General features: G+C 42.1%; 1 protein-coding gene across 1 annotated transcript in view; it reads left to right on the top strand.

The window, feature by feature from the left end:
- Positions 1-2,783, top strand: part of LOC141498727 (fizzy-related protein homolog) — a 40,295-nt gene extending 37,512 nt beyond the window's left edge. The window contains 3 exon segments of the mRNA XM_074201878.1: positions 278-380; positions 1,000-1,248; positions 1,442-2,783. Coding sequence (XP_074057979.1) covers positions 278-380; positions 1,000-1,248; positions 1,442-2,783 — 1,694 coding nt within the window.
- Positions 2,784-15,375: the final 12,592 nt, after the last annotated feature.

The following is a 15,375-nucleotide window of genomic DNA, read 5'->3' as shown; positions in this document are numbered from 1 at the left end:
CTAGACCAGGGTCACACAGCTGGGAAGAGTCTGGCACTTGAACTGAGAAAGAGGAATCTGCCTGACTCCAGCCCTGGAGCTCTATCCACTGCTCCCAACATCTAGCCTGGCACATAATAGGTGTCAGATAAATGTCCATTCTCTTCCCTTTTCCATTTCTTTTGGGTGCAGGAAATGCATCCTTAGTCAAGAGAATACCTACTAACCCCTTTGGGGGAGGCTGTAGAAATGAACCAAAAACTAATGTTGAGAGAATTTGCTTCTCCTCTTGTTCTAGGAAGATTCTCTTCCAGAAGTGAGCCCAGCATGAACTCCTTAGTAGGGCCAGCAGGTGATCCTCTTAGTGGAGAAGGTGGAAGATCTAGCATCCCAATCCTTTGGTACCCACCTTCCACTTTAAACAGACTGATGTTTCCTTCTTTAAAAAAAAAACAAAACACCAATCCATTGTTTTCATCTCTGAATAGTCCTCCCTCCTCACCTAACCAAAGAATTATTCCTTGGGATGAAGAATAGAAAGGAAAGGAGGGAAATGAAAATGCTACGTTTCGCACCCTAGTCCCCTGCTTTTGCAAAGAAGGAAGGGTGGTTCATTTTTCCCTTCTTCTTCAGCTCCATTATGGATTATGGTGGATTATGGATGATCTCCTCCCCATTTCCTGCCACTTTTTTTTTTTCTCTTCCACCACTGCAGTCCTCGGACTTAGTTCTCCCACTTGGTAGCATTCCGCATTACTCTCGCTTCTTCCCATTCTGGTATCAGTCTATTGATCCATCACTACTGGGGTCTTCTGGGGGTGGGGCTGGGGGGAAAGAGTGAGAGAAGATAAGCAATCAAGGCCCATGGGTGGGTGGGTGGGAGGGCCCATGGGTGGGTGGGGTCACAGGTGGGTAGGTCCCCAGGTCTGTCTGTGAGGTGTGAATGCCAGGAGGTAAACAGCTGGGAGTAAGCTGTCATGGCTGAGCCCCACCCTGCCATACCCTGCTCCCCTTCCCTAGGACCCCTAGAAACCCTGTCCAGGGCCAGAGGGAGCCAGACAGGGAGCAGGCAGACCACGGAGTCAGACTGCCCCTGGCATTCGGGCCCTCATGGATCCGGGCCAGCCCCACTCAGCCTACAAATCCAGCTACAACAACATTCGAAGCCCAGATCACAGTGTGTGAGTATCAGTTTGTTCCTGACCTGCCCCCACCCTTCCATCTTCTCCCCCTCACACCCCCACCTCCCCTGGACCACATTTTGAAAGGGTGCCCATCCCCCTCCAGTAGCCAGCAAACCCTTCCAGTTCCAGACCCTGATTCTGAACCTTCTCTTCCCCTCCAACCTGAGTCCAAATGACATCTTCTCTACAGTATCCTCCAAACTGGCTCAGAGTGAGACCCCCAAGAGAAATCCAAGCCATAAGAAAGTTGCCATTGTGTAAGTCCAGGCCACCTGAAGGCTGACACTGTCCAGTCCTCCAATGTCTTCTCACAGCAATTATGGAGACCGCTTCATTCCTCTCTGAAATGGAGCCAAATGGAATGTGAAATTCCATAGAGTGGACAGTCCAGAGAAATTGTTGATGGAGAGGGAGAATAAAAATGAAAATGAAGGCACTGACAAACATAAACTACTATACTCTACTCTGCTGGAAAATGAACTTCTGGGAGGTACCCCAGTGCCACAGGAGAAGAATCTCTTCACCTATGCTCCAAGCACAAAGGGCCAGAGGCCTGGTCAAGAGGATGAAATCTCTCCATATTCTTTATCTTCCATCAGCACCAAAAGCCAGTTATTATTAACTTCTGCAAGAAAGCCAGTCAGAAAGGTCTCAAATATCCCTTTTAAAGTACTTGAAGCCCCAGAGCTGAGAGATGACTTTTATCTTAACCTCCTGGATTGGTCTTCCCTCAATGTAGTCACAGTGGGCCTGGCATCTTCTGTTTACATGTGGAATGCCCAGTCAGGCCAGGTGACCAGACTCTGTGACTTGTCCCTGGAAGGAGATGCTGTGACTTCTGTGAGCTATTCTGAACAGGGGAAAATGGTTGGAATCGAGACAGAGAAAGGCATTGTACAGATCTGGGATACATTCGTGGGAAAGAAAGTGACTACCATAGAAGGTCACTCGGACCGAGTTGGTGCATTGGCCTGGTGTGCCAACCAAATTTCTTCTGGGAGCAAAGATGCAAGGATCCTCCAGAGCGACATCCTGACAAGCACCGTACAGTCTCAGCAGTGGTTGTGTGGTCACAGGCAGGAGGTATGTGGGTTAAAGTGGTCCACGAATAACCAACTTCTAGCCTCCGGTGGAAATGACAAAAAGCTTCTGATCTGGAACCACTCCAGCAGAAAACCTATCCAACAGTACACAAGTCATAAGGCGGCAGTGAAAGGCATTGCCTGGTCTCCTCATCAATATGGTCTCTTAGCATCTGGGGGAGGGACCAATGACCGCTGCATTGGTTTCTGGAACACATTGACAGAACAATCCCTCCCATACGTTGATACCGGTTCTCAAGTGTGTAACCTGGCCTGGTCCAAAAATTACAATGAATTGGTGAGCACCCATGGATATGAAGAAAATCAAATCATCCTTTGGAAATATTCCTCCATGGCACAAATAACTAAACTTAAGGGACATACCTGTCGAGTGTTGTTTCTGGCCTCATCTCCTGATGGAGAATCAATAGTCACTGGGGCAGGAGATAATACTCTAAGATTTTGGAATGTTTTCCCCAAAATCCGCCCCACACAGAAATGTGTGTCTGTCTTTGATCTCTTCACTAGAATCTGTTAACTTTTCAACCCCATACATCAAGACTGCCAGACATCAACCAAAAACAAAACACTAACACCCATGGAATCCCAAGGCTAGAAAGGAAGGAAGGATGGGAAGGGTAGGCAGACTTGGTGAAGTCAATGAGATTTTTAATAAACTCCTGATTGTGGCAGTTGTTGAATCCTAATTGAGCAGGGGATGTAGTTGGGGGGAAGCAATCAGAAGTAAGAAGTCCATGACTCACCCACAAAAGGTAGAACATAACTCTTTTATATGGTATCCAGGACCAATGGAACTACTCTTCTGCTCTTCCACATGGATATAAATGTACCTCCTCTTTTGGCACTGACACCTGGGAGGTGGGGGGTGCCAGGGGAGGCCAGGAATGAGGAATAGAAATGAATAGCCTGAATGTGGCCTAGTCTCAGAGTAGCACCTTTCTTCTAATGGAGTGCTCTAGCCTTGAGACTGCAGGCCCTTGGAGCCGGCATTTTCTATGCAAAGGAAGATGGGAGCTTCCAAAACTGGGACCTTCCAAGGTGGGATTGAGAATTTCCAGTCCCCAGCAGGAGACAAAGCTAGGCATTCCCATTTAGGAAAGTAAAATTCTGTGTTGTGCTCTCTGCTGTCCACCCCTTAATCAAATCAGTCAAGAAGTGATCCAGAGCCAGGTCAACCTGCCCCCCACCCCCACCCCAAAAAGGCCATGCAGTCAGGCTCTGCTCTCAGGGAGCTCTTGTTTTAAGAAGGATTCCTAGAAAGTATAAACCTCAAAGGTCTAAGACCATGTGACCATTCCTGAGGGACACAAATGCTCTCTGTCTCTGTCTCTATCTGGATTGTCCCTTCTCCTTTTTCCCCTCTCCTTCCTCTCCCTCTTTCTTCTCTCTCTCTCTCTCTCTCTCTCTCTCTCTCTCTCTCTCACACACACACACACACACACACACAAATACACACACAAATACACACACACATAAAACCTTTCACCTTTGAGGTCAAATAGAATCTCCTGTTGAACCTTTCAGGCCTTTGCAGCTAGCTCCTGTCCTTGCTCTCCAATCTGCTTGTCCTTTCCTCCCCTCTCCACAGACCCTGGGAGTCTCCTGGTTGCTCCTCACACAAGATGCTCCATCTCTGATCTCTCTGCCTTTTCATTGGCTGTCCCTCATGCCTGCAAGGCTTTCCTTTCTCACCTGTCTCCTGGTTACTGGGATTCCTTTAACATGTGATAGTTATTTGTATGTCTCCCTGTTGGAACATGAATTCTGGGAGGGAGGGGTAATTACTCTTTTTCCCCTTCTTTGTGCAGAGTCTGACATATTGGAAATGCTTAGTAAAGGATTATTAACAGACTTGTGTGACCTTGGATAAGTCTCTTCCTCCTCCCTGGACCTCTGTAAAATGAAGGAGTTGAATTAGATGGCCTCTGAGTGTGCTTCCAGGAATAGGATTTTATTATGACCCATATGTTTGAATGTCCCCTCCCTGAGCTTCAGTTTCCCCCTTTGTAAAATGAGGGAGTTGGTTGGATTGGATGACTTCTGAGAGTCCTTCAAGTTCTAGAATTACTGTGGTCCTTATTGTGATCCTCTCCCTCTCTCCTTATATCTGTATGAAAGTCACTTCCCCTTCCTGTATCTAAGTTTCCCCCTCTTTAAAATGAGAAAGTTAGATTAGATGACCTTTGAGGGTCCTTCCAGGTCTAGAATAGTATTGTGACCCTTATGTGTGAAAGCTACTTTCCATTCCCAGATCTAAGTTTACCCCTCTGTAAAATGGAATTGGATTTGATGACCTCTGAGAGACCTGTCAGCCCTACATCAATGATCCTATAATTCTATGAATGGTTGATTGTGTGCATACAAGAAGTGAGTTTAAATGAAGGGTGGCTCATGGGTGGACATTGTGAGAAACTACAGGATGCAGAAGAAAGGCTCTGACATGTTGGGTAGAGTCTCTGGAGAAAGGCCTGGCCAAGAATTACAGAGAGCAAGAAGAACATGCACAGCATGAATATCAGGACATCTTGGAGCCCTAAGAATGTCCCACTTGCACACACCTCACCTACATGTAGAGCCCCAATTTAGTAAACCTTAGGTTCACTGAATGCACAAGCACAGGTGCTTTGGGAGACTCCAGAGGTTGTGTGTGTGTGTGTGTGTGTGTGTGTGTGTGTGTGTGTGTGTGTGTGTATGTAGAAGAAAATGATTGGTTTGTGGATGTCTCTAGAAAGGAGGAAGAAAATGGAAGTAAGAGGTATAGAATTAAAATGTTTACAGATCTTTGTCTTTAAAAGGGGAAAGAAGTGTGGATCTAACCAGTACCTCTGACATGTGTCCCCAGCATCTGCATTTAGATGGAGTATGGGAACTGAGGACCCCAGAGACACAATGAATGTGGCATCATGAATTCAATCCAATTGGGTGAGAGAGAGTCTTTCCCACAGAAAATCTTCTGAGGCTTCCCTCTTCCCATGCCCAATCCCACATCTGCCACACACTTGAATACTTAGGGTTAGAAAGCTCCACCTCATGTTTCAATAGCTCTGCTGACAATTGGGAGAGGCTAGAGGCATTCCCAATAAGATCAGGGGTGAAACAAGGTTGCCCACTATTACCACTACTATTCAATATCATATTAGAAATGTTAGCTTCAGCAATTAGAGTAGAAAAAGAAACCGAAGGAATTAGAATTGGGAAGGAAGAGACAAAATTCTCACTCTTTGAAGATGACATGATGGTCTACCTAGAGAATTCCAAGAAATCATCCAAAACACTACTGGAAAAAATTAGCAATTTTACCAAAGTTGCAGGTTAAAAAATAAACCCTCATAAATCCTCAACTTTTCTATATATGTCTAGCAAGATAGAGCAGGAAGAGCTAGAAAGATAAATCCCATCAAAGTAACCTAAGACAATATAAAATACCTGGGAGTCTATTTTCCAAGACAGACTCAAAAACTTTTTGAAAACAATTATAAAACATTTCTCACACAAATTAAATCAGATTTAAATAACTGGGCAAATATCAATTGCTCATGGATAGGTAGAGCTAATATAATAAAAATGACCATTCTACCAAAACTAAACTACCATTTAGTGCCCTACCAATTAAAATTCCAAAAAAATTACTTTAATGAATTAGAAAGAATTGCAAGTAAAATCATGTGGATAAATAAAAAGTCAAGAATTTCCAGGAATTTAATGAAAAAAAGTGCAAAAGAAGGGGGCTTAGCCCTTACCTGATCTAAAATTATATTATAAAGCATCAGTTATCAAAACTGTTTGGTATTGGCTAAGAAATAGAGCGGTGGAGCAGTGGAATAGACTAGGTGCAGAAGCAGGAAACAATTATAGTAATCTGCTGTTTGATAAACCCAAAGAGTCCAGCTATTGGGATAAAAACTCTCTCTTTGATAAAAACTGCTGGGAAAATTGGAAGTTAGTATGGAAGAAACTTAGATTAGACCAACACCTCACACCCTTTACCAAGATAAGATCCAAATGGTTACAGGACTTAGACATAAAAAACAAGACTATAAGCAAATTAGAAGATCAATGACTAGTTTAATACTCCTTTACTAGTCGTGAGATCTATAGAAAGGGAAGTAGTTCATGACTAAGGAAGAGACGGAGGACATCACCAAAAACAAACTAGATGATTTTGATTACATTAAATTAAAAAGCTTTTGCACAGATAAAACCACCGTAACCAAGATCAAAAGAAATGTAGCAAATTGGGAAACAATATTTACAACTAATGATTCTGACAAAGGACTCATTTCTAAAATATTCAGAGAACTGAGTCATATTTTTTTTAAAAAAAAGCCATTCCCCAATTGACAAATGGTCAAAGGATATGCAAAGGCAATTTACAGATGAGGAGTTCAAAGCAATCCATAGCCATATGAAAAATTGCTCTAAATCATTAATTATTAGAGAAATGCAAATCAAAGCTTCTCTGAGCTACTGCTTCACACCTCTCAGACTAGCCAATATGACCAGAAAGGATAATGATCATTGTTGGAAGGGTTGTGGGAAATCTGAGACACTATTACACTGTTGGTGGAGCTGTAAACTCATCCAGCCTTTCTGGAGAAAAATTTAGAACTACACCCAAAGGGCAACAAAAATGAGCATACCCTTTGATCCAGAAATACCACTACTGCATCTATACCCTGAAGAGATGACGAAAAAGGGTGAAAACATCACTTGTACAAAAATATTCATAGCATCCCTGTTTGTGGTGGCAAAGAATTGGAAATCAAGTAAATGTCCTTCAATTGGGGAATGGCTTAGCAAACTGTGGTATATGTATATCATGGAACACTGTTGTTCTATTAGGAGGGATGGGAATTCAGTGAAGCCTGGAGGGATTTGCATGAACTGATGCTGAGTGAGATGAGCAGAACCAGAAAAACACTGTATATTCTAACAGCAACATGGGGCTGATGATCAACCTTGATGGACTTGCTCATTCCATCAGTGCAACAACCAGGGACAATTTCGGGCTGTCTGCCAAGGAGACTTCCATCTGTATCCAGATAAAGAGCCATGGAGTTTGAACAAATTTCAAGGACTATTCTCTTTAATTTAGAGAAAAAACAGATATCTTATTGTCTGATCTAGTTATCTCTTATACTTTTTGTTTCTTCCTTAAGGATGTGATTTCTCTCTCATCACACTCAATTTGGATCAATGTACAACATGGAAACAAAATAAAGACTGACAAATTGCTTTTTGTGGGGGGTGGGGGTAGGGAAATAAGATTGGGGGGGGAAACTGTAAAACTCAAATAATATATTTAATAAAAAAATAAAAACAAAATAAAGATTGACAGATTGCTTTCCATGGGAGGTGGGGTGGGCCAGGGAAGTAAGATTGGGAGAAAAATTATAAAACTCAAAACTCAAATAAAATCTTAAAAAAATATCTCTACTGACAGAGTTCTGGAGTTGGTGTTAGGAAAACCTGAATTTTAATCTTGCTTCATTTAATTGTGTGCCCCTGGGCAATTCACCGATTCTCGATTTACTTGTCTGTATAAAGGGTGCTTATTTCATAGGGTTGTTGTGAGAATTATATGAGGAAAGAAATTAAGATTTTGTAAACCTCATTTATGTAATATTAAATCATTATTCCTTTCGCCCCCTCACTGTGGTTGTTCTCATTTAAAATAGTTACATATTATTTACAGATATAACAAGAGTCTGACATATGGTACAGTGTCTCAGATAAAATCTCTCTCGCTTTCCACATGGACAGTCTGAGAAGTTTGCTTCTGAGGGAGAGTTGTGACAACAAGGAATGGATAGATGGTGAGGCATGTGAAGCTCTTCTGTAACTGAATCTGGTCTTGTGCTTACAAGGAGCCTTTTGTTTGGTTGCTTAGGGTCTTCCAATAGTCTATGTCAGCTTTAACCTAAGCCATTTAACTCTTTTTTTTTTCTCTCTGGCTGTCCTCTTGCTGGATCTTTTTGATTACTTAACTCAGTGACAGGTGAGAGAAAATGCTCTAAGGTCTTGGCATCCCCTCTGAGGCCTTGTGGACTAGTGAAATGGACCTTGGTCCTGGACCTCTGAATTTGTCATTCTATCATCATTTGTCATTCTATTGGAGGGGGATCGGAACCTATGTTCTTGTAAATTTCCAAAGATCATGAGACTGCTCTGTCGTTCTAGCATTACAGAATCTCAATTTTGCAACCAACACAGGATTGTTACCCAGTGATCATAATAATAGTAATGATGATGATGATGATGATGATACTTTTATAATAATAAATAGTAACCATACCATTTATTATATTATAATAGCAGTTATAATTATACTATATATGATATATATTATAACAAAATGGCAATAATTAACATTTATATGACACTTTAATAATTACAAAGAACTTTACACATACTAATACATTTGAGCCTCACATTAGGTAATGCTTTGAGGTATGTATTATTATTATTATCATGCCCAATTTACAATGTTATTCTTCCTTCAAACTCAAAGAGGACCAATGATAGCACCATATTGAGGTCAAGGTACACTGTGTTTGACTGTGGCTAATCAGGAAAGATGGATTAAAGACTTCCATTCTGTTCACAACAGATCATACAACCAATGCTAAAGCCATTGACCATGTACCTCAAGTTAAAGTCAATCCCTCTTTATCCAAAAGTCCAACTGAAAAAGAATGCCATTAGGTTTTTTCATGTGGCAAAACACCTGGTGCTGATTCTATTCCAGCTGAAATTTACAATGTTCCCCCCCCTTTCTACAAAAGTTGACCAACATCTTCCAGATTATATGACAAGAGGATAAGTTTTCCGAAGTTTTTCTTCAATATCTCTTATTTGACTTTTAAATTCTTCTAATCACTCCTTGGGAGTGTGTGACCCATTTGATGTAACTCTTTGGTGTAGAAGTGACTTTTTCTAACTTTACTATCTTTCTTTGAATATGAACCCAGATCTTGTTTTACATCAAAACAGCTAAATATGGTCAGGTTCTTTTTCCTTTGCTTGGACATTTTTATTTTGTTTCATTTTACTTCTAGCATCTTATTATGATCATGTTTTAATCTTGAATTTTAAGTAATGTTGCCCCAGATCTTACTGGGGAGGAGGGGAGAGTGTTGGAGGTAGTTGAAGGGGTTCACTCTCAAGGATTCCTCTCTTCCTTTCCTAAGCCACAATTAGGACCCCCTGCCCCTCTGGAAAAATATTCTTGCTCTCTGCCCTAGTGACTCACCTGGCTTGTGTTCACTTCTCCCACTCACAGCCATGGCCTGGGATCACTTCTGGTCAGCACCACGAGGTCTGACTTCTGGAAACAGCAGGGGATCTTTCAGTCTTTTTCCAGGTTTTTCCACACTTCCTTAGATAAAAGTTGGTGATTGTGAAAGCAGGGATGATGTGTGGTGAGGGGCAGTAGGTGAGGTTCAGCTCTACCTCACCTGCCACCCCCTCACTGCACATCCCTAGAATGTTACTGGGGTTATGAGGTGAATGTGAGATGAAATTTCTTGAGACCTATTGTGCAAACATGTTAGAGAAACAAAGTAAAAGCAGTCATAGACTCAGCCAGTGCTTGGTTCAGGAGAGGGATCCTAAAGCTAAGGCATCTGGGAGGTGAACCAATGATGGACCTTCTAGATCCCACACATCTATTTGAGACAAAATCTAATGAATGATTACTCAGAAACCCAATGATAATATACAATGAAGTGGCTCCTTCCATTCCAGAACTGAACAGGAAGTGAGGAAGAAACCTACATGGAGGAGTAGGTATTAAGGGGTCACAAGTAAAGTCAATGCCCAAGGTTAGGTAAGCAACCTGGTGGCCTCTCAGTGCGACTAGTGGCAGAGCACATTCATTACCATATCCAGAGTAAACTCCACCAAAGAAAGTTCCTTGCTATGGGGACCTTAGGAATAAATGGAAGTGGTAGTAAATAGATTAATGCAGTGCTGAAGCCTGGATATCCCAGGTCCAGTAGCTCTGAGTTCTTGAACATGCTCTCCCAAGAAGCCATAGAGAACCCTAAAGATCCAGTATGCTGAATCTCAAAGATGCAAGGGGGCCGGGGGCCTAATCCCTAAAAGGTGAAGGTCAGATATTCCAGGTCAAGATCAAGCAGAGCTGACCACTACCCTGTCCAAAAGTGAAGCAGGAGGTAGAGCCTGACCCTAGAATATACCAGAAGCAAAGAGTGAAGACATAAGTAAACATAAGAAGAAACAGAGAAACAGATAAAATATCACAATAGACTCAGAGCTAATACTGCAAAATCTAACCTAAAATCTAAGAGGGAATTCATCATGGAAGAGATGATAGGTAAACAGAAATGCAAGAGGAAAAAATGTATTTTCCACTAGAATAACATGAATACCTAAAAGAATGGGGGAGGGGGAGATTTAAATGATGAAATTGGAAGGGAATTAATAACTTAGAAGAGAAAGTAGTAAATCTTATCCAAGCAAAAAGCTCTCTGAAAACTGAATTGGTCGAAAGAGATAGCAATGACTCCAAGAAGTAGCAAGAAGTATTAGAGCAAAATCAAAAGAGTGAAAACAATAGAATCTATTAGGTGTCATAAAGCAAAAACATCTGACCTCTAAAAGAGATCAAGGATACATGATTTACGAATGCCTGAGTTTAGGGCGCCTAGGTGGCGCAGTGGATAAAGCACTGGTCCTGGAGTCAGGAGTACCTGGGTTCAAATCCGGTCTCAGACACTTCATAATTACCTAGCTGTGGGGCCTTGGGCAAGCCACTTAACCCCGTTTTCCTTGCAAAAACCTAAAAAAAAGAATGCCCGAGTTTTCAGGATTAAAAAAAACACGCAAAATCTGAGCACTGTATTTCTTTTTTTTTATTATTATTATTTGTTTATTTTCTAATGTTTTTTTATTCTCATTTCATACAAATGTTTTTTTACATTAATAAAATATACTTGTTTACAAGTAAACAAAATACCCCTCCCCCCATGAATATAGATAGACTTGCTTGGGCGAAAAAGTAAAGGGGAGAGAAAAAAAATTAAAATTAAAAAAATAATAGTAATAATTGTAGGTATGGCCAGGTGGCGCAATGGACGAAGCACCAGCCCTGGAGCCACGAGCACCCGAGTCCATATACAGCCTCGTAAACCCAATAATCACCCAGCCATGTGACATGCAAGCCACCCGATCCCCACTGCCCTGCAAACCAAAAAGAAGAAAGAAAAAAAAAAGACCCAAAATAAAATAAACTAGTAATAATAGTAGGGGTGGCTGGGTGGCAGACAGAGCATTGGCCCTGGAGCCAGGAGCACCTGGGTCCGAATCCGGCCTCAGACACCAAAGATCATTCTGCTATGTGGCTCCAGGCAGGCCACCCAGCCGAACTTGCCCTGCACCCTCCCCCAAATAATAATAACAAAAAATGTGCTTTAGTCTTTGTTCCAACACCATCAACTCTGTCATGAGTGGATCACATTCTTTATGATAAGTCCATCACAAAAGTTACTTCCATATTTTCCAACGTTGCATTGCTGATCGCAACTCCCTCCTTTCTTATTTCTCCACTACCATGTACTATATTTTCTCTCTCTCCTTTCATTCTGACTCTGCTGTAGAGTTGCTGAGTGGCGCAGCAGACAGATCCCTGGTCCTGGGGCCAATAAGCCCTGAGCCCCCATACCAACCATTAGGCCCAGAATCCACCTGGCCCTATGGTCCTGGGCAGGCCATCCAATCCCAGCCCCTTGCAAGAAGTAAAAAAGAAAATGTGTTATATCTGAACACTGTCCCCCCATGGTCCATCCTCAAACTCCTTTATTCACATCCCCACCCCTTCCCCCTGCTCCCCCTCCTTCTTACTCTAGATGTCTATACCCCATTGAGTATATTTGCTGTTTCCTCTCCTAGCCATCTCTGATGAGAGAAAAGGTTCCCTCATTCCCCCTTGCCTCCCCCCTTCCATATCATTGCAATAGCTCATTGTAATAAAAAAAATCTTATTATGTGAAATATCTTGGACTATTCCCCCTCTCCTTTTTCTGTCTCCCTTTCCATTTCCCTTTTTTTCCTATTGACTCCATTTTTACACCATATTTTATCTTCAAATTCAGCTTTCTCCTGTGCTTCAACTATAAAAGCTCCCTCTACCTGCTCTATTAACTGAGATGGTTCATATGAATATTATCAATATCATTTTTCTATACATGCAGTTCATCCTCATTAAGTCCCTCATATTTCCCCCCACTCCTCCAATCTCCATGCTTCACCTAAGTCCTGTATCTGAAGATCAAACCTTCTGTTCAGCTCTGGCCATTCCAAAAGGAACTTTTGAAATTCCCCAGGTTCATTGAAAGTCCATCTTTTTCCCCTGGAAGAGGACATTCAGCCTTGCTGGGTAGTTCATTCTTGGCTGCATTCTCAGCTCTTTTGCCTTCCAGTATATTGTATTCTAAGCCCTCCGAGCTTCCAATGTAGATGCTGCTAAGTCCTGAGTGATCCTGACTGCAGCTCCACAATATTTGAACTGTGTCCTTCTGGCTGCTTGTAATATTTTCTCTTTGACTTGGGAGTTCTGGAACTTGGCTATAATATTCCCAGGGGTTGGTTTTTTGGGATCTCTTTCTCGGGGGGATCGGTGGATTCTCTCCATTTCTATTTTGCCCTCTGCTTCTAGAATATCAGGCAATTTTCCTGTAGTAATTCTTTGAAAATGATGTCAAGGCTCTTTTCCTGATCATGACTTTCAGGTATTCCAATAATTTTTAAATTATCTTTCCTCAGTCTGTTTTCCATATCAGTTGTTTTTTCAATGAGATATTTCACATTTTCTTCTAATTCTTCATTTTTTTTTTGGTTTTGGAGTATTGATTCCTGATTTCTGGTAAATTCATCAATCTCCCTGAATTCTATTCTTTGTCTGAAGGATTTATTCTCCTCACAGAGTTTTCTTATCTCTTTTTCCATCTGACCAATTTTGCTTTTTAAAGCATTCTTCTCCTCAATAACTTTTTGAACTGTTTTATCCATTTGACCTAAGCTGTTTTTTAGCATGCTATTTTCTTCAGCATTTTTTGGGATTTCCTTGACTAAGCTGCTGACTTCATTTTCATGTTTTTCCTGCATCTCTCTCCTTTCTTTTCCCAGTTTTTCTTCCAACTCCCTCATTTGATTTTCAAAGTCTTTTTTGAGCTCTATCATAGCCTGAGCCCAATTTCTATTTTTCTTGGAGTCTTTAGATGCAGGAGCTTGTGCTTCCTCATCTTTAGACTGAGTATTTTGATCCTTCTTGGGCTCATTTGCAAAATATTTCTCAATGGTCTTCCTCTTATTTCTTTGCTTGTTCATTTTCACAGCCTAAGCCTGTTTTTTTGGGGTGCTTCCTGAGCTTTTGGGACACTCCCACCAGGGTCTCAGTGTGTGAGGCTCTGTCCTCCCTCCTGGTCTGTGAATGACCATAAGCGCCCCCCTCTGCCACGGGGCTGAGGTGGGGGGGCCCTGTTGTTCTATGGGGGGCCTAGACTGGGATCAGGATCTGAATGTGGTCAGAGCCCCAGAGTCCTGTTCCAGAGGCAGAGGACAGAGCTAAGCAGTCTCTCTTCACTCCCCTCCCTCAGCTCAATGGGCTCATGCCCTGGGGGCTCCTGCTCACCAGCTCTGCCTGCTTCAGTTTCCTGGATTTGGGCTGCTGAAAGACCAAGCTGCTGGCTGTGTGCCCTGAGGGCTGGGCTCCACTTGCTCGCTCTGGCAGAGTTCCCCCCACTGTTCCCCCACTTTGTGCCGGTGCTCCCCGGGGTGCAGTTCAGGAGATTCCCCGGCTGCTGTGAGCCGCAGCAACCAGCACCCTGGGGCTGCCTCCAGGAGGCTGAAGTTCTTTGGCTCTGGCGGGCCACCCCTCTGGCGGGCCACCCCTCCGACCCCAGGGAGCAGAGCCTTTCTGCTCTTTTCCAGGTTACCTTGAGTAGGAGAACTTCCTCACTGGGTCCCTTTGTGGGTTCTGTCTCTCGAAAGTTTAGTTAGAGTCCTTAGTTTATGAGTTTTTATCAGAGAGCTCCTAAGACTCGATTCCTTCATGTCGTCATCTTGGCTCCGCCCCCCTGAGCACCGTATTTCAAGAAATTATTAATGAAAATTTTCTAGATCTATTAGAATCAGAAGGAAACATGAAGATAGATTTTACCCATCACCTTGTGAAAGAAGCCTAGAAAAGACAAATAGCCCAAATCTAGAGTTTCCTTGTCAAAACCAAAAATACTAGAGGTAGCAAGGAGTTCAAACACCAAGTGCTTTTTTTAAATGTGGGTACAAGAATAAGGAAATGGGGAGATTCATAGTTTCATATATAATCCTCTTGTTTGGTTCCAATTGGTATAGGTAAAATTCCCTTTTGGGGGAGTTTTGTTAAATTCAGAAGTTGAAGAAATAAAAATAAAATAAAGGGGGCTAGAGAACAATGTGGGTGGAGTCCAAGACCAGCTCTGGTACTAGACTTTCTCTTAACTCCCCATTCCTTCCTTCCTTCCTAGGGGTAACTGGGTATTAAATTGGCCCAAGGTCAACTCAGATGAAATATAAAGATCAGAGATAAGGTTTAGAATGTGACCCAATCCATACTTTTCTAGATATAATATTAGCCTAGTAGCAAGAACAACAATTCGGAAACCGGAGAGATATTGGATTGTGTGTATTTTTCCATGGCTTCTTTTGCTCTATGGTCCTTAATCCCATTTGGTAAAAATGAGCCCCTAAAAACCTCATTGTATGTTCAAATAATCCCTGGAAAAGTTGAGGACCAGGTCACCTAGTGGTCACAGAAACTTCCTTGCCCTCCTTGATGCTGCTGTTGCTATAAAAGGAACTGTAGTATAGTGGAAATGACTTTCATTACAATTCAGTAGATATTGAGAAAGGATAATGTCTAAGATTCCAAGTCTGACACTTGGCATAAAATGATGATGAAAAATTATGCTGTCATTCCCCTAAATTATGGAAAACAGCATTGGATCAAGTATCAGAGGACCCAGCTTAGAATATCAACTTTCAAAAACCTCATTTAGTTGTTATTATGCTTGTATAACCTTTGGAAAGTCATATAACCCCTGGGGCTT

This window comes from Macrotis lagotis, chromosome X, assembly GCF_037893015.1.
Source record: "Macrotis lagotis isolate mMagLag1 chromosome X, bilby.v1.9.chrom.fasta, whole genome shotgun sequence".
Classification (NCBI taxonomy): Eukaryota; Metazoa; Chordata; class Mammalia; order Peramelemorphia; family Peramelidae; genus Macrotis; species Macrotis lagotis.
The sequence above is the reverse complement of the archived record's forward strand: the minus strand, read 5'-3'. Positions and strand labels throughout refer to the sequence as shown.